This window comes from Cololabis saira, chromosome 2, assembly GCF_033807715.1.
Source record: "Cololabis saira isolate AMF1-May2022 chromosome 2, fColSai1.1, whole genome shotgun sequence".
Classification (NCBI taxonomy): Eukaryota; Metazoa; Chordata; class Actinopteri; order Beloniformes; family Belonidae; genus Cololabis; species Cololabis saira.
This window is the reverse complement of record NC_084588.1, coordinates 36,613,804-36,638,145: the sequence shown is the minus strand read 5'-3', so window position 1 is coordinate 36,638,145 and position 24,342 is coordinate 36,613,804. Positions and strand designations below refer to the sequence as shown.

The window sequence follows — 24,342 nt, the reverse complement described above, 5'->3', positions numbered from 1 at the left end:
GAGCTCATGAGTGCCACCTCCAGACACTGAATGGCCAGTTCATCAGGCACAACAAGGCCCTGAGACAGATATCTTTTCATCTGGACATTCAGGTCAGTGTTCTCCTGATTATCGAGCACCATCCGCATAGCACCACCAATGGAAAGCCGAGCCATGCCATATTTTTGAACAAATGTCTGTGCTACTACAGACATAAACGGAGAAAAAAGAAATTAAGCTGTACAAGATGGAAAGGATCATATTGCATCATTTTCAGTGGTTTTGTGTCTTACCAGTGGTTTTACCAGATTTAGGAGGACCAATGACTGCCATTTTAATACGGAGTGCAGGGGTGGGCTTCGGCTGCCAAAGGTATTTTAATGGGTTGAGCATAAATGTGTTGCGGTTTCTTCTTGGACGCAAATAAGTAGATATACCGATTGAGGAGGAGAGGATATGCAGCGCTGAGAGGCTGCAGCAGAGGCTGAATCTTGTCTCTCTCTTTGTGTTGCTGTACATCAAGGTTGTGCGTGTGTGTAGAAAACTGTATAGAGTATCTTTGATGACAGTCACCTGACAAAAACAAATCCACATTGCATCTCCCTGCATGCTATCCGAAAGACAAAGACACATTTCATTTAACTGCTGGCCAAAGTGTTCAAAATAGTTATTATACATAAAAAAATATGAGTAAAAAGCGGTAGCACTGGTCCGGGAAGAGTTACAAACATGTGCAATGATAACAGACGAATGTTTGGAGTGTATCTTTGGAGGAGGAGAATGGGAAGAATATGTGAAGTTTAAGTATTTGTTGCAGAAGATTTCAATCACTAGCAGCAGTGAACTGAATTATGGCCAAAGGAGGTGAGGAGGAGGAGGAGGAGGTAGTGGAGCATCGAGGGCAAACAGCAGAACACACCAGGTGGGGTCAAAAGTCCATCTCCAGCAGTGAGTCAACTGTAACAAAACCCGTTCTCAGCAGAGACTACTCCGGCTGGGCTTTAGGCTTTAGGGCACTTTTATCCTGATCAAAATGGAGATCCCAGTGTTCACGGTGGACGCCTTCTCAAACGCACCTTTCAAGGGAAATCCTGCAGCTGTGTGTCCACTTATAGACGTGAGTAACAGCGTTTGGGTCAGTGTACACGCTTTATCTGCTGTCAGACTTGACAGACTTAGGTCAAGTTTGTTTTGCGTTCAATATTCGACATAAATTCAAAACATTTCTCCCCAACAACTTCCAAACCTACATAACTACCCAACTCCAAACTTAAGCTGAATTACTGTAAGAGGGAACAATAAAAACACACCTATGTATCTCATTTTAGGGGTTTAATATTTTGCATAGATATTTCAAGGAAAACTATTTTATTCATGTCCATGTATATTTTTTAATATCATCCCTAACCCTCGGTTATTTCAATCTCAAGCCGACTCGAAGTACTACAAGAGACAAATAAGATGTGTCGTTGGTTAGTGCATTTAAAGGTTTGTTCTTTTGCACGTGGATATTTTAATGGAGTTCAGTTGTTTATTATATTTTTATTTGTTAACTAATACTTTTTCAATAACTTCCATATTATGTGACCCAGTGGTTAAAAAAAATCTAAGCTGAATTGTAGTGCTAGAGGAGGTTTTGAGTTTTGGTAAGAAAAGAGTCTCATTTAAAAAGAAATTACTATGTTAAGCATAAACCAAAAAACAGTGCAGAGTCAGACCCTTCCACGTGTATGCATCACAAGTCATAATCACTGTAAATATATATATATATATATCTGTGCATTAAAGCCTTTTCTGTGTATTTAACAGGAGCTGAATGATGATTTGTATCAGAAGATAGCAGCAGAGATGAACTTGTCAGAAACCACTTTCATCACTAGGATCAACCCGTCAGACACTTTCACGACTGGTAGCTATATTTGTATCACCATTACATAACTTATTATTTATCACATATATGGGCAGAGGCTTTTTTATACTGAGAAGTCAATGTATATGGAAATTATAAGAGTTATCAGCATCTCTGTATTTGCAGTACTTGATTTTGTTGAGGCTGCTGACAAGCAGTTTTAAAAGTATTACAAGCAATCCACTGGATCTTGACAAGTTCATGTCGGTGGCCGGTGGAAGTTGATCATACCTCAAGTGTTTGGTTGGAATACAGAGTATAATGAGCTTAAACAGTTTTAATTATGACGCATTGACGTCATTGCGTCATCAAGATGTCAGTAATAATAAACATTAATTTCATGGTGCATTGAATTTTCATAATGTGTAGAGTTACATTGGTTTGTGTAAGAAAACTGCTGATAAAGAGTTCAACCTCTAATGATCAGTATTAGGATCTGGACCAAATTTCACCATATAGGTAAAGTGTTAACAGTGAAAAGAGAAGTTCTAGTTTAGTAGTTTCTGTGTAAACATATATACAGGTATGCTACATAAATATATATTATGAAGACTTAGAAAGTGTGTGGAAGCAGGATGTTACTACTGAAACTGCTGGAGATTAAACCAGTTTGAATACGGGAACAACTGATGGTTCATTAGAGGATGAAACATACAAACAAAATACAGTTCTGACACACAAATCTGTTTCAAAATATTCTTTAAACCTTTCAGATTATTTTCCGGTTGAACGACTATTCAATTTTCTGTATTGGTCTTTTTTTTTCTTCTTTTTTTTCTTGAATCATATTAGTATTTTTTTCCACACTTTTTCAAAATGAAAACACTTCAACCTGAAAGCATACTTTGGGTGACATTACAAAGTAGTTTCCCTGTTAAATCTGGACTTTTAGGTCAAGTTTTGCTATTGCAAAAAATATTTCTTGAAAACTTAAAAAAAAAAAAAGATTTGTATTTTACAAATATTAAGGTTATATGAATAGTTCCATCTCAATGAAATAGAAAAAAAAGTTGCGTGCAATAAGATGTCTCTTTGAAAATGTGATGTAATTAACAGGATCAAGGTTCCACCTCCGATGGTTTACACCAAAAGTGGAGGTGAATCTGTGTGGTCACGCCACCCTGGCGTCTGCAGCAGTGCTCTTCAAGCATAAAAGTAAGACACATCCTATACGAATAGATCACAATGAGGTGAAATGATGCTGCACTTTTGGTTTGTGTTATGGACTGAAAGACAAGACTGCTGGAGGCAGATGCTTTTAAAGTAGTTTCTTTACTGTGAAGCCCCAACTTGTCTGAATGTTGTAGTTGACAAGGCCATTGCATACTTATTTTGCCTACACCCAAACATTTCAGGGAATAAATGTGCTCAGATAATACGTGTGTGCTGTACCATGAGCACTGCTGTACTATGTATGCTCACACAGAAAATGTAAATCCAACGCTGGTATTCGAGACCAAGAGTGGAGATCTGGCCGTGACCCAGAAGAAAGATAAATATGTCATGGACTTTCCTCTTAATCCAGCCACCCAGCAGGTACAATGTGTGTCAGAAAGACCGAACAGGACAAAGGGGCAGAAGCATGTTGTCAAAGTCAACATATAGTGGCACAGTTGTAGCGACTATAACAAAGAACAATGATAATTAAGCTGTAACGGCTGTATTTTAGACAGCACAACTGCAAGGCATCTAATAAATAAGTTCATAAAAGAATATTGTGATGTATTTTTCTGTTAAAATGTCAAAAATCTTTTTTTTTTCTTTAATTTTTTTAAAATCTCAGGACCGGAATGAGTTCAAAGATATTATTATGGTCAGTAATACGATTTCTTCACAAGCTTTGAGTCGGTCTGTTCATTACACCCTGTGTGTTTAACTGCTGCTACGTGTGTGTAATCCAGGCTGCAGTCGGTCATCGGCCAGTTAAGGATGTTTATCTGAGTCCGGTCACGAAGAAGCTGTTGATTCGACTGCCTGACAGCTGTGACAGGTTATTAATAAAACACTCACACGCACCGCATGCAAACCAAAATTTTATAGGTCCCAACTCTCCTCAAATTGTCTTCAAAAGTCTTTCATTTCTTGGACACTTTTCTCTAAATCTGTCACTCAACCGCAAAACTGTTGTAGTAAATTTGAGATACTGGCACCCAGTGAGTAGATGTGTTCATGGTACTGGTAACAAAATAGTGATGTACTTGTGGTCCAAGGATGCTACTAAAACTACAAGTACCTTCTTTCTTCACTCTGAAAGGCCAGATGAAGAGACTATCACCACTTAGTTAGTGGTAAACCTCTCATTGTGCAAGCTGATCCTTGCCCTTCGCACACTTGTAGATCATTTAAATCTGTTCCCTCAAAGCCAACCATGAATCTAAACCATCAATGCTGCTGAACGACTTTTCAAAACGTACTGAATTGTGTATGTGCTTCCAGGTCGGTTCTAACTGGTTTGAAAGTTGACCCTGTTGCCCTTCAGAACAGTGAGACAAGTGGAAAAGTCAAGGGACTAATTGTCACTATGAAAGGTAACTCAGGGCTGCAAAGTGTAGCTGGACAATATTTAAAAAACATTAATCGTGGTGATAAAGAAGCCAAGTGGACGTCGAGAGTGACATAACCACCTGGCCCTTTCAAATGTTAAAACAGGATCTCTGGACAGTCGACCAGGATACGACTTCTACTCCCGGTACTTTGCCCCATGGGTCGGCATCCCAGAAGACCCAGTCACCGGTAAGATGGCCACTGTCACTACAGATGTTGTTTTGAACAGTGGTATCCCTGTTCTACACAGGACTTTAATTTGTTGTGCACGTAAGCATGAAACATACATGTTACAAACAGTTGGCAGAAAGCTGTATAGTTACTGTGTGGAGTCTCAGTCACACAGTTCTCTGGTGTGTTTCTGTGAAATCCTTCGCAGGATCTGCTCACACCGTCCTGGGTAGCTACTGGTCTAAAGAACTTGGTAAAAAGAAAATGCTGGGTAAGAAATTTAACTTGCTTCAAGTAGTGAAACTGTAACTGATCTGTTACTTATTAGCAGCTAAATATTGTGAAAATGATTTAATGAAAAGGTGCTACATCCTATTATGTATTTAGGCCCAGAAGTTTTCAGATATTAATAGTTTTCATGATTGTGTCTTTAGAGACTACCACAATGGATTTTTTTTCGTGTGCAAATCACTGTAATATTCTTGTACGTGAACATTAGACTTTGCCAGAAAACATCCCTTAAAAAAAAAAAAAAAAAACTCACATTTTGGGATTAGATCCTTTGGACAAATGAAACAGACATCAGAATGATGGGAAGAGAAACGTTTTGAAAATGAAAGTAACATCTCATGATTCGACGCAAACTACATCATGTTATGATGTTATGTCATGTTATGTGTGAATCATTGTTGGCGGTGGTGTTGACATGTGACTGCCAGTGGAACAGCTCACTGGTGCTTAATGATGATGTAACCTGACAGAAGAAGATTTTTGATGTGTATTAGGGCTCTACTCTGATCAAGTTCAACAACATTCTACAACATTGATCAGTGTGGAGCTTCTCCGTGCAGATAGATGAGCTGAAACATGCTGTTAAAGCAACGCATGGGTTTTGAATATTCTCGAGTGGCCGACTCAGTCGTTTGATTTCAACCCAGTAAAGCAGGATTTATCAGTTACTGAGGGCAGAAAGGCTCAAAAAACAAGCAGCAAAGGCATCTCCAGGGAAGAATCTGAGAATATGATCATGGAATTCAGACCAGAGACATTGATCGCTAGGTATTTTCATCCATGTATTAAAAACTATGGTTCTGTTTACAATTCTGCCAAGTTTGATCCAACAAAATGGAGATAATTTGCTTGGTTGCTTTGACTGTAATTCTTCAGTGGTAAATGCCTATGCCTATTATTGTGAAACCTGTGAAAGCTGCGAGTCTACGTTTTAGAAACAGTTTTTTACAGTCGGTTCTGGTGGTGCATAAAAGGCAAAACCTTTAACCAAGTATGTTTGGACCTCCATGTAAATCCTTCCTTATTAACAAACTGCCGTGTGTTCGTGCAGCATATCAGTGCTCCAGCAGAGGCGGAGAGCTGGAACTGGAAGTGAAAGATGACGGAAGGATCAGCATAGCTGGCGAGGCCACCGCTGTGCTGCAGGGAGTAATCAGACTGTAGTCGAAAGCACATGCACCGTTGAGACGGTCAACATGTACCTACTGAAGCCGAGGAAAATTATGAAAATGTTATTAAAAACGTCAGATTCCATCCCTGTCTGGTCGATCTGATGAAGAAACACCACACTGCCAACCACTGTGTGGCAGGGTGAAGCAAGCACAGTCCGCTTTAATAAGATAAGTATCATTTATTCAAATTACAGCAGCAAACAGTTACAAAATCCTTAAAGTTAAACAAGAAAAACAAAAAGGAAATCTGAGGTTGCAAGTAAAACAGATTCACAGATGTGTGTTTGAGGAATGATCAGGTTTTTGCTGCTCACAGTAACCAAAGAGGTATTGAATCGTACTTTAACTTCACAGTTTACTGACGGTGGATTTCAGACGATAGTTCTGTCCTAAGTAGTGCTTTTCTTCCAAAATGTCTGGAGTTTAATTTGTTGTACAATGTTTTTTTCTCTGTAATCATGTTTCTGAACAGCTTCAGTTCAGCTGGTTTGATAAGAGACTGACTTGGTTTTACTTTAGTTTCTGCAGTCAACAATATTTTGCTATTAAATAAAACTTCTAAAAGGAATAAACTAAATCATTAATACACCATGTTGTTGATCCATTTTCTTCTCATTCTGAAATGAAAAAAAGCCTACAAAAGGGATGAACTTCACATTTATGAGTTTTCTAGTAGAGAAAATAGCGATACTGTCCAAAATCAGATAGATTATTAATGATTAAATAGCTTCTTGGTCTGTCATTAAGTTACTCTTACCAGCTTCAGTGTTCTGAGACAGTTATGAACGTATGAGTGTTAATACCGAGTGACATTAACTGAAACAGGTTTAATATAGATGTTCAAGCAGCTGAAGGTTTTTATGTGTCCTAATTAAAAAAAGACCTGTAATGTTTTGTACTGGAAATCATTCAATTTAAAATGAGTTTTTAGCTGCAGGACCAGCTCATCTTCAGTGCATTGATCGAGGTATTTGATGAAAGCATATCTGGCCCTAAACAATTACATACATTAAATCACTGTGTTAAATAACTCGTACAACTATTTCAATCATTCAGCATTTTTGTACATTGTTTCACATCATACCCATTAATTAATACTTTTAAAAGTCTGTGGCATTACAACTGATCAACATAAACGAGCCGAACCAACAGCTGACCAGCCTTTTAGCTTCTTGACTTGAGGTGATCCACAGCCACGGAGGATTCCAGTCTCACAGGCACCAGTTAGATAAAGCCTTGTGGGCAGCTGGAGGGAGCTGGATGATGTGAAGAAAGAGTTCAGGAAAAACCCGCCTACATCAATGTTATTTAAAATGACTAAATTAAAATAAACGATTTGTACTGAAAATGAGATGCAATGATAGAAGGTAGTTGGCAAAGGATATCATGTTCTCCTGCTGGAGGTGATTGAGTAGCTTTTCCACCGACGAGTAGCGTCTCAGAGTTGCGGCAGATCCCACCATCAACAGCTTGTGCTTGGCCCTGGTGATGGCCACATTCAGGCGACGCCAGTCCTTTAACAGCTCTCCCAGCTTTCAATGTCCAGGAGGACAGAGGTGTCAAAAGTATTCACATTCATTACTCAGGTAGAAGTATAGATACTAGAGTTTAAAAATACTCCTGTAGAAGTTGAAGTATCATCTCAAGTTTTTTACTCAAGTATAAAAGTACTGGTTTCAAAACAACTTTAAGTATAAAAGTAAAAGTAATGTAAGGGGGAAAAAGCCATTAAGGACAAAAGCCATTGAAAATGAATGCATCTTAGTATAATGCAAATATATTAAAGAACCATATATGTGTACTATTGAGCATTAACATGTGTTTCAGAGAGCAGACGCGTACAAACCAATAGGGTGTCGGAATGGTATTATGTTTATACTTCTCATCCAACCACAACCACATTCACTCTATCCGGATGGAGCAATTTAACTGGATAGTTTTTTTTTTAAAGGCCGAAATGAAATAGAGTAACAAGGCTGTTTTTAAAATGTAAGGAGTAAAAAGTACAGATAATTGCGTGAAAATGTAAGGAGTAAAAGTAAAAAGTCGTCTGAAAAATAATGACTCCAGTGAAGTAAAGATAACCAAGATTTCTACTTAAGTAACGAAGTATTTGTACTTCGTTACTTGACACCTCTGCAGGAGGAGAGGAACAGGTCAGGTTTTCATTTGTTCATCCATGCATAACTAAAAAAAGAGCAGTGTGGGGGAACAGGGAGCAGAAACACTTACGTTTCCCTCCTCTGTAGTGCTCCTGACAAATGACAGAACAATCAAGCTCTTGTCCCGTCCCTGGTATCTGTCCACAGTGTTCACTTCCACCCCGCTGAAAGCTGGAGACTGGAGCAGAGCGGAGATGCTCTTCAACTGCTGCCTGTAGGGCGCGATAACGCCGATGTCACTGGCCTTACAGCCGGCTTTTATGAGTAGAGAAAGCAGCGCGTGTACGAGCGCAGCTTCGGTGTGATTGCTCACTCCTCCCTGCTCCTCGGACTCTAACGCTGGCACCTGCAGGGACCGGGGGAGAAGGCCAAGTTAAGAATCAACACAGGCCCGCTACTTCAAAACATTTACTATGTTGATAAGCAGCCTTCGAAATTCAACCCTGATGAATACGCGTCGGAGCATATTCTAAGTGAACTGGAAGCCCCACATGAAATATATTAGATCAAAGTTGGCTAAAAGTATCGGCATTCTAGGAAAAACTAGACACATATTAAACCTAAAAACATTATACATACTTTATAATTCATTAATTTTACCGTATCTGACGTACTGTGTGGAGATTTGGGGAAATACTTTTAAAACCAATCTTCAACCCATTTATCTAATGCAAAAAAAAGCAATAAGAATCGTAAATAATGTAGGATTTTATCATCACACAAATGTTTTGTTCTGGAAATTAAACGCACTAAAATTGACGGACTTAGTTGAATTTAAAATGGCACAGATAATATACAAAGCAAAAAATAATTCACTCCCCTGCAACATACAAAAACTGTTTAAGGATAGAAATGGGCAATATGAGTTAAGGGGGGAACATAATCTCAAACAACCAACAGTTAAAACAACACTTAAAAGTATGTGTATTTCAGTTACAGGGGTTAAATTGTGGAATAGCTTGCCAGATAATCTTAAAGTAAAAACATCATGCAGTTTAAAAATAGTTTAAAACAGACCATGATTGGTAAATACCAACAAGATTGAAGGATAAGATGCAAGAGAAAGAATTATGGAATTATGCAGGTAATATTTACTGATCTTTTTGTCCTTGTTTTAATCGGGACTATTTATTATTTATTTTTCCTTTTTTCTTTTCTTACTGGTTCTTTGTTGTTATATATTTTTTTTTTTGTGTGTGTTTTGTGTTTGCCTCTTTTTTTGGGTGGACATGCTAGAAAGCATTTGTTGTAGAACGTGTAAATAATAATAATGTGAAGGTTAAAGGGTAGGCATTTATAAGCTCAGAGCTTCAGTCTATTCCAGCTATGAATGAGTGTACCATATTGAGCACATGATCGAAATAAATAAGTTTGACCAACCATAGAGCAGTCGAGGAAGCAGACGGGGTTGCTGGGCAGCAGCGTGGCCTGGAGCCAGGACAAGTCGTGTTGGGGATGAGCCTGAGAGAAGGAACTAAGCTCCGCCTGAGAAGACGGCAGGCAGGGCAGCGTGAGCAGAGCTGTGGCCGTCCTCTCTGATCCACACTCGAGCCGCCCCTCGTACACCAGAGAGTTACTCAGAGACATGATCTGTCTAAAAAACATAACATGTTGTGGTGAGGTGAGCATTGCTGCCACGACTAGAAGATCCTCAGTCACATCCCGACTCATGCTTTTCCCTCGCTAGTGTGGGTTTTGTCCCGGTACTCCAGCTTCCTGCTGCAGTCCAAACACATGAACTTCAAGCAAAAACAAATTTCAAACAACAAACAGTGCTCTACAGAGCTATTGCTGAATGGAATTCTCTTCCGGGTTACATTTCTAAAACCCAGAGCAAGGTCAGTTTCAAAAAACAAGTGAAGAAATACATAGCTCACAAAAGGTAGTGTAACCATAAATTATTTATTTACGGTGTGTCTTGCTGTATCTGAGTGTTTTTTGACACTGTATGTGTGATGATCCCCCACAAAATCACATGTCACTATATCTGATTGGATGTTAAGACTATGCTTTGCTGCTATTTGATTGCTAAATGAATTGCTAAATTTGCTGATTTGCTAATGGCTGGTACTTTTACAGACTGTATGTTGTCTATGTAACTTTTTTGTGATGTTTGTTAGTGTATTTCTGAACTGTATTCTTATTTTTTTAATCATATTATTTTATTGATCAGACCCCAGGAAGAGTAGTTGATGTAAACTACATCAGCTAATGGGGATCCTAATAAAATCAAATCAAATCAAGCCGACTGGTGATTTTATATTGACCGTAGGAGTAAGAGCGGGTTTGCTTTTTGTCTCACATCTCTGCTCTGAAGGTTCCAGCCACCGGTTGAATCTGAATAGGACTTAAGCAGGTATCACTTACTCACTATTAGGCAGGTAGTAATAATGTTAGTACCTGTTCATCCGGTACTGAACGTTGAGTTGGACTACTGCTTCACTGTGGAGCTCTAGTCGCTTAAACAAGCTTTCATCCATCCCAAGAGATCTGAAAGCAAAAAAAAAAACAATCAAAAAGGATTTCTGTCAAATTGACCCCATCACATTCCCTAAAAACTTTGCTTGTCACAAAAGGTTTTTCATGGTTACATCCTAGTGGATGCACCAGATTCTTAACCTGGCTTCATGGTTTTGTACTATGGGTGGCAGCTGCTGATGGTCTCCCACCAGGACAAATCTCTTGGCGTAGAGAAGCGGTCCCAGGCAGATCGGCTGGCTGATCTGTGACGCCTCGTCCACGATGCAGAAGTCAAAGCGGCGGTGTGTGAAGATTGGATGTTTGATGCCCATACAGGTCGTTCCCACTATCAGCTGGAAGTGACACATTTATAGAAAAATAAAAAATAAATAAATACATATCTCAGAGAAGGCGGACAGTATTCTGGTCAGTCTATGTTGAGATAATGTTTCTGAATAGAGCTCTTAACCTCTTTGTTATAAAGCTGCTCCATCTGGGACAGAGTGTGAACTCCTTTCTTCCTCACACTTTCCTCCGTGTATGGCAGGATGTCTGGATGAACCTGGAGAGGCCAGCAGGAAAACGGGAGATAAAAAGGAAACAGAAGATGATGGGGAAGACTGTCGAGAAAAAAAGCCCTTTTAAATATGCTTTTATACCATATTAACATTTATGCATTAAGTGATTTAGTATGTTATCACTATTAAAGCTCTATAAGCTAGGAGAAATTAAACAATACACTTGTTTAATTTGGAAACGTACACCATCAATGCCGTGGTGTGAGAGAGTGTACTGGGATCTCAACGATGACTGTTCTCGCTTTCATCTCCACTTGACCTCTCTGGTTAAATACATGACACTAGTAGATAAAGACAGAGCAAAGTCCGGCTGTATCGTACCTTCTGTCCTTGCCCCAGACGTAGAAAACCGACCCGGAAACGTTTCAGCTTTAGCAGGATGTTGTCCACCGCTGAGTGAGTGTAGCTGGTCAGTAACACACTGAACCCACACGCGTGCAGGATACGAACCTTTAAAAGAAAAACATGTGAACGGTGAAAAGTTCTGCAGTAAAAAACAAAGAGTCAGGGAGAGAAAAGGGTTCAACAGTTCACGTCTTACAAGAGGGAGCGTATTTAAATTGACAGTGTGAGGCTCACCAGGGTGCAGATGGTCGTGGTCTTGCCCGTGCCGGGCATGCCAACAATCAGGGTGTAGTCTTTGGATAACAGCACCTTCTTCATGGCCTGTTTCTGGGGTTGGTTGAGACCTACATAACCGCACACACACGCACACAAATATCGACCAATGAGGGCCTCAACTTGACAAGTGACAAAATTATTCTATTACTGATTTCTAGGGCTGAAACGATTCCTCGAATAATTTGAGTAATTTGATTACAAAAAATGGTCGAGGAATTTTCTCTGCCTCGAGGAATCGTTTAATTTTACCAGCACAAAGCAGGTATTTCGCCCAGACTACATTTAATGCGGTACAGCGCACTGACGCTGTGCACGTAAAAGGTAGCCAAAATTATTGTTCCGCGTTAAATCGACGCAGAGCCTACGCCGTAGCCTACAGCGTAGGCTCTGCGTCGATTTAACGCGGAACCATAAATCAGCCTTCACCCGGTACATACATAGGTTCCTCTAAACATCTGTTCCCGCTACAGTTTTAACTAAAAGAAAATGTGCTCCAATACAGCAGGTCTCATCATTTTATTTTGAACACTGCCAAAACTGTAACTTAAAACTTACCTAGAACTTAAAATTAGCTTGACAGAAATGAAAGTTCAATTGAAACACGTGGGAAAAACACCTAAACTTTTAAGTTATGTGTGTTATCAGGTGTAATGGCATTTTTAGGTTAGAAATAAGAACATTCCTTGGTAAGATCCTTAGTTTTTTGAGTGAAGGCAGTGAATTTGGTCGACTGGTGTAAGTTCAGAGTTTTTAAATGCACAGCCATGAACCTACTGTATTATATAATTTAGTCTTAGTGATGTCAATTAACATCTTATGTATGTTTATAATTGCTTTCTAACTAAACAAAAATATGTTTTATCCGATTACTCGATGGAATTTTCAGTAGAATACTCGTTTACTAAAATATTCGATAGCTGCTTCCCTACTGATTTCAATAAAACTGAAGAATAAAATCTGACACCTGCGTTAAATTTGCAGGCATAAATGTTTTGTCTTCATTAGAATAAAAAGATGTTAAATGCAACAGAGCCAGGACCATTACGAATGACTACAACCGAAGTGGGCAAGTTGCTTACCTGGAGTACAACTAGTTGAACTGGTTCTGAGCTACTCAGATTTACAAAAGACACTTGAACATTATTCAATTATCTGCTGTATCTGCTGATGTCAGCAATGGCCCTCATCTATGAAAATACGTTATTAAGAGTAGCTGATCTGCATAAGGCTGGGATGTAATCTCAAAGCAGACACTTTATTACTAGAAGAAATCACTGGAAGTGGCCGACATCTCTGTTCATAGGTTAACATGTACATCACCATGCAGACAGCGTGTCCATAGCAACACCAGCTGAAGTCTGCCAAACACCACCTTAGCAACCTGCGTGGTTTCTTGGAAGATTGAGCAAAAGCGGAAATGTATTCTGCCAGGCAAGAAACGTCACGGTTAACCAGAAAAGCCCCGGTGAGGTATGGCAGAGCGAGCTTTATAATCCAGGCTTGGCTTGCTGCTCCACGATCTGGAGACTCACCGTCGGAGAGTGAAATCAATTCCCAAGTTCACCAAAAATAATGTCAGGGTGAATAAAATGGGAATAAAATCGGAATATCAGTCATGTCCGAGGGCCCCCTTTTTTTATTTTCAGTTAGAAAATAAAAAAAAAAAATGTTTTGAAATTCTCTTATCACCTTTCAACTATGAGAAAATGCCTTGTATTTATTTTGATTCATTAAGTTGCTCATTTGCAGCACAAAATCTCTTACAGGAGCAGAACAGGGAGCAAAACTGCGTATTAAGTACAAAAGAGAGTAGAGTAGAGTAGAGAAGCGGAGCTGAAGCACCTTTGAGGATGTTGGCCACAGTGTCCTTGGCCTCCCTGGGCAGGACGGAGCTGAGGTTGGAGATGAACTCTGGCGGACGAAGGTCAACGACCAACCCCCTCAGACGCTCGCTGTAATTAGTGACATTCATGTACAGGACTGTCTCAGAAAATTAGAATATTGTGATAAAGTTCTTTATTTTCTATAATACAATTAAAAAAACTAAAATGTCATACATTCTGGATTCATTACAAATCAACTGAAATATTGCAAGCCTTTTATTATTTTAATATTGCTGATTATGGCTTACAGTTTAAGATTAAGATTCCCAGAATATTCAAATTTTTTGAGATAGGATATTTGAGTTTTCTTAAGCTGTAAGCCATGATCAGCAATATCAAAATAATAAAAGGCTTGCAATATATCAGTTGATTTGTAATGAATCCAGACTGTATGACATTTTTGCATTACAGAAAATAAAGGACTTTATCACAATATTCAAATTTTCTGAGACAGTCCTGTATGCAACATCTTAAAAACATTACAAACAATAGGAAATACAGGAAATACAACTGATGAAATCCACCGATGTGCCAATTAAATTTTTTTCAAGCCTTTTATTGTCATATTCCTTCTATACTTCAGTGCCATCAGTGCCATTAATAAGTGAGGGAACTGCAACATAACTTTGTATTTATGTTTTGTATTGTTTCCTTTATCTTGTTTTTATGAAAAGGCACATTTTTTATCCTTTTGCTTGGTTTTAATATTTTAGTGTTTTTATCTACTGATGTTTTAACCTATCTTGATTCTTATCTTGGGACCGTCCTTCTTGTTCTTTGTTCTTTTAGTCAAAACCGTTGTCACTTTATATTATCCTGTGTTGTTGAGTGTATGGTTTTAGATTGTATTGTATGAGGAGGCACTCACTGTGAACCAAATTTACCCAAGGGTACTATAATAAATCTATCTATCTATACTTTCATAAATTCTTCGATGCCATCGTTCCCACCTGTCCTGACGATTCTCCATCAGTCTGGAGAGATTGGTGAGGTGGGTGCTGAGGCCCATCACACCCTCATCGGCATCCAGTCGAAACAACACGTCACTGAACCTGGACAAATCCCTGTTGGACACATCAGACAGCAGGAATCATACATGCGAGCATGTGAGAGGTCCTGACAGATGCTTGTCTTGGTGCTGAAACACTTAAACACGACAAAGGTGAATTTGTTCTCACCTGTCCAAAGTGCAGCTGACTGACATCTTGCTGACCTCACACATGTACCCCGTTGCCAAGCCAACCAGGCGGCCTTCTTGGTCACTGATAACAACGCGATCCCCGCTGGCCAGACCACTGCTGGTCAAACCCTGGTGGGGACTGACACCACTGCGCTGGAAACGATGCAGAAAAACACCTTCCGACTGTACAGTCACCGAGCCGCTGAGCTTCAGGTTCCCCACGCAGCTCCCACTCTTCTCGCTGGAAACAAACCAGTCAGACAGAACTTGAGCACTGAAATATAACAAAATACTTCACAGGTTTTAAATAGCTTTAACAATGTTGCAAAAGAGTCATGGTCCCTTTAGGAGGCTATAAACTAAGAGATGTAGTAAAGGTGTTTTCACACTTTTCAGCATAGAAAAAAAATAAGAACGTTCAGAAAAGATTCAGCAGATTTTATTCATCTTCCAAACCTTTTCTCGACCGACTGAAGCCACACACGCTTCCGACGGTTTTTCTTTTCCATGTTAGACGCCTCCAGGGCACAAAGCAGCAGCCAATGAGAAAAATATCTCAGATGTGGCGGAGTCAGGTGACCAGTCTCTTGCTGTAGAAAGTCACGCACAGCATCCTCACTGACATCTGCAGAGCTGGGATCCACCACTCTAAGATGAAAGAAAATGAAGTTACACGTTTAGACGGAGAGGACAAATTACAAAATGGTGAGAGCAGGGTGGTTGGTTTATACGACAGTTTAAGTAGAGGTGCTTAAACCCCCGCGTACCTCTCATATAAAGCGCAGTTGATCCTTTGAGGACAATACCGGCAGGTCTGTCTGTCTGTTAGGATGTCTGGCAGTCTTGAGAGGTAGCTCCCTCGAGCTCCCTTCTCCACACTGTTGTGAATGTGATGGACCAACGTGTTTCTCAACTTCAGCAGCTCTGGAAAAAAAAAACACCCCAAAAAACAGTTTTTTAAACAATGAAGAAAATCCAGAAGAAACGAATAAAAGAACACAAACTGTCAGAACGAGAGAGGAAAATTCCCAAAATGAGACCACATGTAACTACAGCAAGTATTGTTCTGCCAAATTCATTAGTACACGTACCAATAAGAGCTGTAACTTCTCACTTTTCTCCCTCTCTCCATGTTATTTTCCACCTTTTTTCCCCCAATTCTATTCAGATATGTGCATGCAAGTACAAAAGCATCTTTAAGGAATAGTTTGAAACCCCAAACAGCATCTTCTATGCATTGATTCCCTCTGGAACGGCACCGCTCCGGTGCCAGCCTGCTGCAGTTGCTCTATCTAATTAGATTAGTGCCAAAACTACAGTTGTTCCCAGGCAACAAACACTCAAATGTATTCTTTATGATCTTTGGGTTTTTAAACCAACTATAAACCATCCAACAGTTTGTCCACCCATGTTTATTTAAATCCAACTAATATTACATATCTACCTCACTGTATATTCCCAAGTAGTTTACACCACTACAACACAATTTCTCTTTGGGGATTAATAAAGTATAATTCAACCCAGTTTAGTTGTCCAGACATGCTCTTGTACTTGTGTATGAAACCAGTGCAGGACTGACACATGACTGCGGACAGCGAGTGGTGTCTGTACCTCTGCGGTCCATGTGGCTGGCTGCTACAGAGTGTATGTTGCCAGTCTTCAGGTAGAGCAGAAGGCCGGCTTCAGGATTATATCTGTCCATGGTCATCAAAGTGTACAAAATCACCTGCACACAGAAAACAAACAAACCCGACCTTCATATGATGATCGTGTTTCCATCCAAGTACATGGATCTGCATGTGCAGTCCACCGACCTGACTGCGGTGTTCTATCGAGTTTGACTCCTTGCCAGTCTTTAGCTCCAGGGGGACCGTCGTCGTCGTCTCGGGAAGCCTGCCACTCGTGTTTCGTGCTCTCTGGATTCGAACCCGCGCTGTCAAATCAATTTTCCCTTTGAGGCCAAATCTCGGCGACCAAACATTCTCCTCTATGTCTGCCAATTCCGTTACCGTGACAACAGAGTCTTGGCACCCGCTCGCAGCCCTGCTGTTGTTGGGACTGAGGACGAGGAAAGCGTGACAAACAAATTAGTAGCTTTGTAACAGCTGGAAAATGCATTAAGTCTTTGGGTAATTGCATTTCAACCAGTGATTAACTTTCAAACTCAGGATTAGGTTCGCTCGCGCAGCACTTGTACGCACATTTTAACGGTGATGCTTTTTGGCGTTGAAGAGGTGAGGTAGTCATTGGCCCAGTGTTCCAGTGAGGGCAGATAATCCTGCAGCTCCTGCTTCATCTCTTGCTGACTTACACCTAAAGCATACCTGTAACACACAAATAATTCATTATCAAAAGGTCAAAGATCACAATTGTATTAAAATCAATTTCAACTGTTTAGGTAGTCTCACTAACACTTCTCACAAATGTGTTTTTTCCTCTACATGCTCATAACTGCTTTGTTGAAGCACTCGGCTCTGAACAGCTGCCAGTGTTGTTTTTAGTAGGGATGGGCGGTATGGAGTAAAAAAAATGATTACTATAATTTCTGGCATTTATCCCGATAACAATAAGAATGACGATAAAAAAAAATACCAGTTAAACTCCACCTTTTTAACTATAAATTTATCACCACATTCAGTCTTTGGAGCCCCATAAACACTGCTCTAAAAGAATACTAAATGCTCGCTCGCTCGCTCGCTCGCTCACCCTTCCTCCCTCCCTCCCTCCCTCCCTCCCTCCCTCCCTCCCTCCCTCCCTCCCTTCCTCCCTCCCTCCCTCCCTCCCTTCCTTCCTTCCTCCCTCCCTTCCTTCCTTCCTTCCTTCCTTCCTTCCTTCCTTCCTTCCTTCCTTCCTTCCTTCCTTCCTTCCTTCCTTCCTTCCTTCCTTCCTTCCTTCCTTCCTTCCTTCCTTCCTTCCTTCCTTCCTACCTCCCTCCCTCACGTACGTTGTGCATCGATTTAACGCAGGACCATAAATCTATGGAGCTAGAACAGTCTCATAATTCACAAATGCACAGGACAAGTTTTACAAATGCACGGACCGATTTGCAAATACACACACCGTTTCACACGTGCACAGGACAAGTTTTACAAATGCACAGACCGATTTGCAAATACACACACAGTTTCACACGTGCACAGAACAATTCACACGTGCGTAGGACAAGATACACAAATGCATTTTTGATGCACACACAAATATAACCTGATTTACACATGTTTTTTTGTCTGTGAGCTGCGCTGGATTTGTGTGTGAGTTTTGAGACTCTCCTGACGTGACAAGATCCACACGTAGGTTTTTTTTAACACGGAAGGATCTGCAACCAATCAGATTAAAGGGGCGGATACACCTGCTGTTTGAGCTGCGTTAGCGCTGGTTTGTCGGGCTGATCAACCAGAGCCGTCAGGAGACTGCACTCCAAGTCCTGCCGATGCAGCAGCTGATGATGAAAAACAGCGGAGATTTTTATATATTTGCTCCGTTTGGTTTCACGAAGTATTACTGTCCCGCTGATTCATCTCAGAACCAGACAGACAGCAGATAGCTGGCTGCGCTGCCTGGCGGGGACGAGCAGCGGCCAGGTGGAGCAGCAGCGCATGTCAGGAGATTAATTTACCCAAATATCTGGAGTAACGTCGGTATCAGTCGACTGATAACCGAAGAACCTCTGTATCAGCTCAGATGTTTGATGATCGGTGGACTAAACCCCGACCAGCATCATCACGGCTGCATCTTCCCATGCATGACTCTATCTGCACCGGGAATGTGTTGATCTGCCACCGCTGTTTTGACACACGTTTGTCTCCGTGTGGTGGCGATGTCACATCATAAATGTGAGGATAACAGCTGCTTGTTTCTGACCTCTGTGCCTGGTCCCTGGTCAGCTGGTCTGACCGGGACCAGCGCCACCCACGGCCAGAGCCAGAACGAGACTGCAGCAATATTCACCCCCGTCAACAGGCTTGTTCTCCTGAAAGACACCTGTAGTTCAAATATATATATATATCTCCGCTGTTTCTCATCAGCTGCTGCATCGGCAGGACTTGGAGTGCAGTCTCCTGACGGCTCTGGTTGATCAGCCCGACAAACCAGCGCTAACGCAGCTCAAACAGCAGGTGTATCCGCCCCTTTAATCTGATTGGTTGCAGATCCTTCCGTGTTAAAAAAAACCTACGTGTGGATCTTGTCACGTCAGGAGAGTCTCAAAACTCACACACAAATCCAGCGCAGCTCACAGACAAAAAAACATGTGTAAATCAGGTTATATTTGTGTGTGCATCAAAAATACATTTGTGTATCTTGTCCTACGCACGTGTGAATTGTTCTGTGCACGTGTGAAACTGTGTGTGTATTTGCAAATCGGTCTGTGCATTTGTAAAACTTGTCCTGTGCATTTGTGAATTATGAGACTGTTCTAGCTCCATATAAATCAGCTTTACACAAAAACGTCATCAACGAGAATTTATCGTTTTTACCGCGACATGACAAATTCTTACCGTGGGGAATTTTTTTGACGGTATATCGTGAACGGTAAAATATCACCCATTCCTAGTTTTTAGACACAGTAAACCCAACAAGGTCATTCAGCCACCTACATGTCCCCCAGGTAGCGAGGACTGCGCAGCGCTTCGTCTGCCAGCTCCGATAGTTTCTGTAGAGAAAAATCTTTAGCCATAGCTGCCTTCTGGAAGACTTCGTGGACAATGGTGCCATTCAGCATTTGTTTGGATCCACCATCGAAACTCTGCATTGAAACAAAAACATAAAAAACACCAGAAAAGGGCAAACGGTGTTACTGAAGTATGTGAACTTTAAATATGACCAGCCAAGCAGTTAAAAATTAGCTCTCCATGCCAGTTTTTAACTGGTAAATTATTTTACCTTGAACATATCTCCCAGTACGGCACGCCTCATGCAGCGGATGGAGCTGGAAATGCTCGTCCCTGAGATGAGGCAATCGGGAAGTAAAACCAGGAAACCCTGCTCCCGATCCACCAACCAGGTCCCTGCATCGGAGCCGCCCTCCAGATGGACCACGTCGCCGCGGCAAACGGGTGTCATCTCCCTGAAAACATCCAAGGAAAAACTATTTCATGCAGAGGTGCATCGCAAAAATAACATTCACACTGTCCTGATAATCATAAACTGTAGAGAAAAGTGAGCAGTGAGAGTAAATGCATCCACATATTGCAATAGCATATGTCCTATAATATTTAAAAAAAATATTATTATTATTTAAAAAAAGACTGAAATGTTGAGGTAAAGTTATGATTCTGAGCTTTTCTAGGAATTTTCAGAGGGTCATGTGGAGTAGATGTAGATGTGCGAACAGGAATTATTACCATCCATCTTTGAGCACACATGCTTCGGTTGGATGTAGAGACTTGGAGCATGTGATGGTGAGTGTTTTGAGGCCAGGTCTGTCCTCAACATCCACAACCCAGTAACGATTGTTCAGGCCATCGGAAAGGATCACATGGTCTGGTACCTTGCTGCAAAAACAGAAAAGATTGCATCATGCATGGATAAAGTTTTCCTTATCAATGAAAAAAAAGAGGAACCAGAAATTAAATATAATTAAATTTAAATTAAAATACCAAATTTTTCAAAGAGTGAAGCCTCATCATTGCTCTCAGATAATAATAATAATAATAATGATAATAATAATAATAATAATAATAATAATAATAATAATAAATGTTGAAAACACTGAGTGAGAAATACAAGACTGATTTCATTTTGAATGAGCTCTCAAAAGGTTTCTGCTCTGAACTACATGTAACCAGAGTCGAGGGCTCCTTCTTAACTTGCGTTAAATTCTTTTTACCTGGGCTTTTTAGATTTATCCTCTACGCCTTCATCGTGACTCATCTGCTCTGTAAACCAGTTCTCATCAAGTGCCTCTTCGGCGGGACACACAGACATGGCTCCTCCATTTTCTAGGAATTTGTATGAGTGAGAGAGGAGAAACAGAAAAAGATAAAAGAATTTAAGAAAAGAACAGATGTACGGTAATGAGTATGAATGTCATTTAGCAGCACAAAGTAACTTTTTTCAATTTTACTTCAATTTCAGTAACTTTTTTCAATTTTAGGTCGAGGGTGCCACATGGGTGCAAGAGTTAAATCCCTTTTATCATGTTGTCCAGCATTACTCTTGTTTGGTCTCTTAGTCTGTTCTTTCAGTCTCTTCTTTCTCAAGTCCCCTAATCAACTCTGTCATGACATCAACTGTAGTTCTGTAAACCGAACTCATTGACGCTGATGTGTGACGTAGTGACGTAACCAATGCACAGTTGTTGTAAGAGAGAACCGGATCAGTAGTCAAAGTTACTTTACCTGATAAATAAGGAGAGAAAAACTATAACTACGCAAATGTTCTTACAAATGAAATTAAAACCTATATTGTAATAGGAAAGAAACCAGTTTATGCTGCTTTAAAGACCACACATATGGGGTGTAATGCTGATTTATCGACATGGCCCCATTATAGTATGTACAGTTTTCTTAAAAGGAAGTTTTCCTGTAAAAATGTTTTTAAATAAAATAAAGATAATAATAAATAATAATACTATACTTCTACTACTAAACAAGTATAAATTCACAATAAAAGTGCATTCCACTTCATTTTTGGGAGCTTAATAGAGTTCAAATAACATTTACATTATCGTAAAGTAGATACAAGCAGAGGTAAGCTCCATGCAAAGAGTAACATGGTGTAAAATTAATCAGCTCCATCTAGTGGACAAACTCTGGCTACTGAACATATCCTATTCTAAACCCATGTTACACAAAAATCCATCCATCCATCCATCCATCCATCCATCCATCCATCCATCCATCTCCCTCTGCTTATCAAGGTCAGGTCACAGAGACAGTAGCCTTTGCAGGGAATCCCAGACTTGGCCACTTTGTCCAGCTCATCTGGGGGGATCCCAAGGCGTTCCCAGGCCAGGCGAGAGACATGGTCCCTCCAGCATGTCATGGTTCCCCGTAGGGCTGGGCGATATATCGAGATTTTAATATATATCGATATATTTTCAAACGCGATATGGTACGATACAATGTCGTTTATATCGATTAAAAAAAAAAAAAAAAAATTTTTTTATGATTTTGATATAGCTTATTTTGTGACAAATTGACTTGAATGTTTTATTTGAGATTTGCACAAATGTTTTGTTATTTGCACAACTGTCAACCTCAGTGGAAAAGTCTGCCTGTTACTGTCTACATTGTATTAATTGCACAGTGTATTTTAATTTAATTGTTATGCAGGAAAGGGATATTTGTTTTATTTTATTCAAGAAGCATTTTTATTCTATATATGCAGGCAGTTTATTTTTATTTCATTTGTTTTATACATTTTGATATTGTGCAGACCTCTGTTAACAAATGTACCTGTGACATTTGGCACGAGGCTTTGTATTAAAACTGACTGTTTTTTTAAGGGTTTGTCTCAGAAAAAATGAAGCTAACAGAGATGCTATGCTATAATGCTTTGGGGGAAACCCCAATTATGGCACAGAAAAAATATCGATATATATCGAGTATCGCCATTCAGCTAGAAAATATCGAGATATGACTTTTGGTCCATATCGCCCAGCCCTAGTTCCCCGGGGTCTAACCCTGGAAATCCTCACCAGGGACGTGTCCAGGAGACATCTCAGCCAGATGCCTGAGCCCACTCATGTGGTTCCTCTCAGTGCGGAGGAGCAGCGGCTCTACTCCGACCTTCTCCTATCTCTAAGGGAGAGCCCCGACACCCTGCGGAGGAAACGAATTCCCGCCGCTCGCTTCCGCAATCTCATTCTTTCAGTTACTACCCACAGCTCGGGACCATAGGCGAGGGTGGGAACGTAGACTAACGGTTGAATCAAGGACTTTGCCTTTTGGCTCAGCTCCTTCGTTACGACAGACCGATACAGAGTCCGCAACACTGCAGACTCAGCACTGATCCGCCTATCCCTCTCCCACTCTCCCGCTCCATTCTTCCCTCACTCGTGAAAAAAACATCAGGATACTTGAATTTCTCCACTTGGGGCAGTATCTGATTCCCGACCTGGAGAGGGCGCTCCACCCTTTTCTGACCGAGGACCAGGGTGTTGGACATTTAGTTTTAGTTTAGTTTATTTATTTAGCAATATAAGACAAATATGAACAAAAAATGAAAAACAATGAAATAACATGCAAGGAAAGGAAGAAGCCTGGTGGCTTATATAGAATCCTTTCCATACATGAATAAAAAACAAAACAAAGCTACACAAGGGAGAGTAAAAAAAACAAAAAAACAAGAAAATGTAACTCAGATCAAATAATGAACATTACAAAGATGAAACAATAAGAAAGTTCTTTAAATGTTTTTTTGAATATTGGCAAGGATGGTGATGATTTAAGAGATTTATTGAGTGAATTCCACAAGTGGAGGCCTCTGTAAGTGATGAAAGATTGATGTTTCCATGTTCTACAAAACGGTAAATTAAAATCATCTTTGTGCCTTGTGGCATAAGAATGAATATCAGAATTAACACAAAAGAAATTATGAAAAGAAGAAGGAAGATCTTGTATATAATTTTTTAATTTGAACATAAATAAACATGTTTTAAAAATGTTAATTTTATTGACTGATAATAATGAATAATTAATGAAAAGGGGAGCATAAGAAATGAAGACATAAGAAATGAATAAAGAAAAATGTGAATAATAATGATTGCATCTTTACCTCCACCTTGCTTGTGGTCTGATGACGTCCTCTTGTCCTCGTCTCCATCTGTCACTAGTGTTTCTGTCGTGTCCTTCTCTTTAGAGTCAGCTGCTCCCTTCGGCGTTGGTGGGTGAATTTCGGCACCGGGTTCATGCGTATGAACAGTTATGGGGCATCTGTCCTTATCCAGACTACTGTGAAGGTTTCTATTGGTTTTTGTCTCAGTTACTTTCAGCTCTGTTATCACAGTAAAAGCAGAATCTTTCTGGACTTGGTCCTCCTGGTGTTTTGTCTGTCCCCCCATCAAGCAGCTGGAAACAGACTGGACCGACGTCAGAGTGTCTCTGCTGTAATCACAGTCTACTTCAACACCTCGACTGTCATCCACCGAGCTCTCAGACCGGCCTCTGTGTTGTTCACTCGAGCAGGAGGTAGTCTTCACGATGCCAGTAAAAGGCCTCAACACTTTCAAGCTGTTACCTGCCAAAGTGATCCCAGCTTTTGGGGGTGAAAGATTTCCACTTCTTGCTCTTTTTGCTTTGTGGGATTGTCCAGGAGGACTGAAGAGCCTCTTCAAAGACCCAGACAATCTCTCCTCTCTCCTAGCTGTTCCTCTCTCTTCATTAATTCCTCTTTGTACTTTCATACCTTTAGAGCGGGGACTGCGACATATGGGGGACAGTTGATCCAAC

General features: G+C 40.4%; 2 protein-coding genes across 2 annotated transcripts; one reads left to right on the top strand and one right to left on the bottom strand.

Moving 5' to 3' along the window:
* The first annotated feature begins 924 nt into the window (after window positions 1-924).
* Window positions 925-6,650, top strand: LOC133463231 (phenazine biosynthesis-like domain-containing protein). The gene is made up of 10 exons (XM_061744638.1): window positions 925-1,096; window positions 1,789-1,888; window positions 2,945-3,043; window positions 3,315-3,424; window positions 3,672-3,701; window positions 3,790-3,878; window positions 4,325-4,416; window positions 4,538-4,621; window positions 4,812-4,874; window positions 5,946-6,650. The coding sequence occupies exons 1-10, from the start codon at window positions 1,013-1,015 to the stop codon at window positions 6,056-6,058; spliced, it is 864 nt and encodes a 287-aa protein (XP_061600622.1). The 5' UTR covers window positions 925-1,012; the 3' UTR covers window positions 6,059-6,650.
* Window positions 6,651-6,959: 309 nt separating this feature from the next.
* On the bottom strand, window positions 6,960-22,726 carry dna2 (DNA replication helicase/nuclease 2). Its single transcript, XM_061744626.1, has 22 exons — window positions 22,590-22,726; window positions 20,778-20,889; window positions 20,293-20,442; window positions 19,832-20,015; window positions 19,546-19,694; window positions 17,152-17,274; window positions 16,765-17,008; window positions 16,562-16,676; window positions 15,718-15,874; window positions 15,407-15,598; window positions 14,949-15,191; window positions 14,721-14,834; window positions 13,730-13,839; window positions 11,846-11,955; window positions 11,588-11,716; window positions 11,158-11,250; window positions 10,848-11,041; window positions 10,629-10,718; window positions 9,609-9,822; window positions 8,299-8,574; window positions 7,452-7,598; window positions 6,960-7,331 (listed from the first exon to the last, which is right to left on the bottom strand). The coding sequence occupies exons 1-22, from the start codon at window positions 22,636-22,638 to the stop codon at window positions 7,278-7,280; spliced, it is 3,249 nt and encodes a 1,082-aa protein (XP_061600610.1). The 5' UTR covers window positions 22,639-22,726; the 3' UTR covers window positions 6,960-7,277.
* Between the last annotated feature and the right edge of the window lie 1,616 nt (window positions 22,727-24,342).

Excerpts from the sequence above, each read along its gene's own strand:
- dna2 (XM_061744626.1), bottom strand. The coding sequence starts at position 22,638 with ATGAGTGGGCTCAGGCATCTGGCTGAGATGTCTCCTGGACACGTCCCT. Across the intron at positions 15,192-15,406 it reads CTTCAGTCGGTCGAGAAAAG|CGAGAAGAGTGGGAGCTGCG; the intron begins GTTTGGAAGATG and ends GTTTGTTTCCAG. Across the intron at positions 8,575-9,608 it reads GCTTCCTCGACTGCTCTATG|GTGCCAGCGTTAGAGTCCGA; the intron begins GTTGGTCAAACT and ends CGGTCCCTGCAG.
- LOC133463231 (XM_061744638.1), top strand. The coding sequence starts at position 1,013 with ATGGAGATCCCAGTGTTCACGGTGGACGCCTTCTCAAACGCACCTTTC. Across the intron at positions 4,417-4,537 it reads ACTAATTGTCACTATGAAAG|GATCTCTGGACAGTCGACCA; the intron begins GTAACTCAGGGC and ends ATGTTAAAACAG. Across the intron at positions 4,875-5,945 it reads TGGTAAAAAGAAAATGCTGG|CATATCAGTGCTCCAGCAGA; the intron begins GTAAGAAATTTA and ends GTGTTCGTGCAG.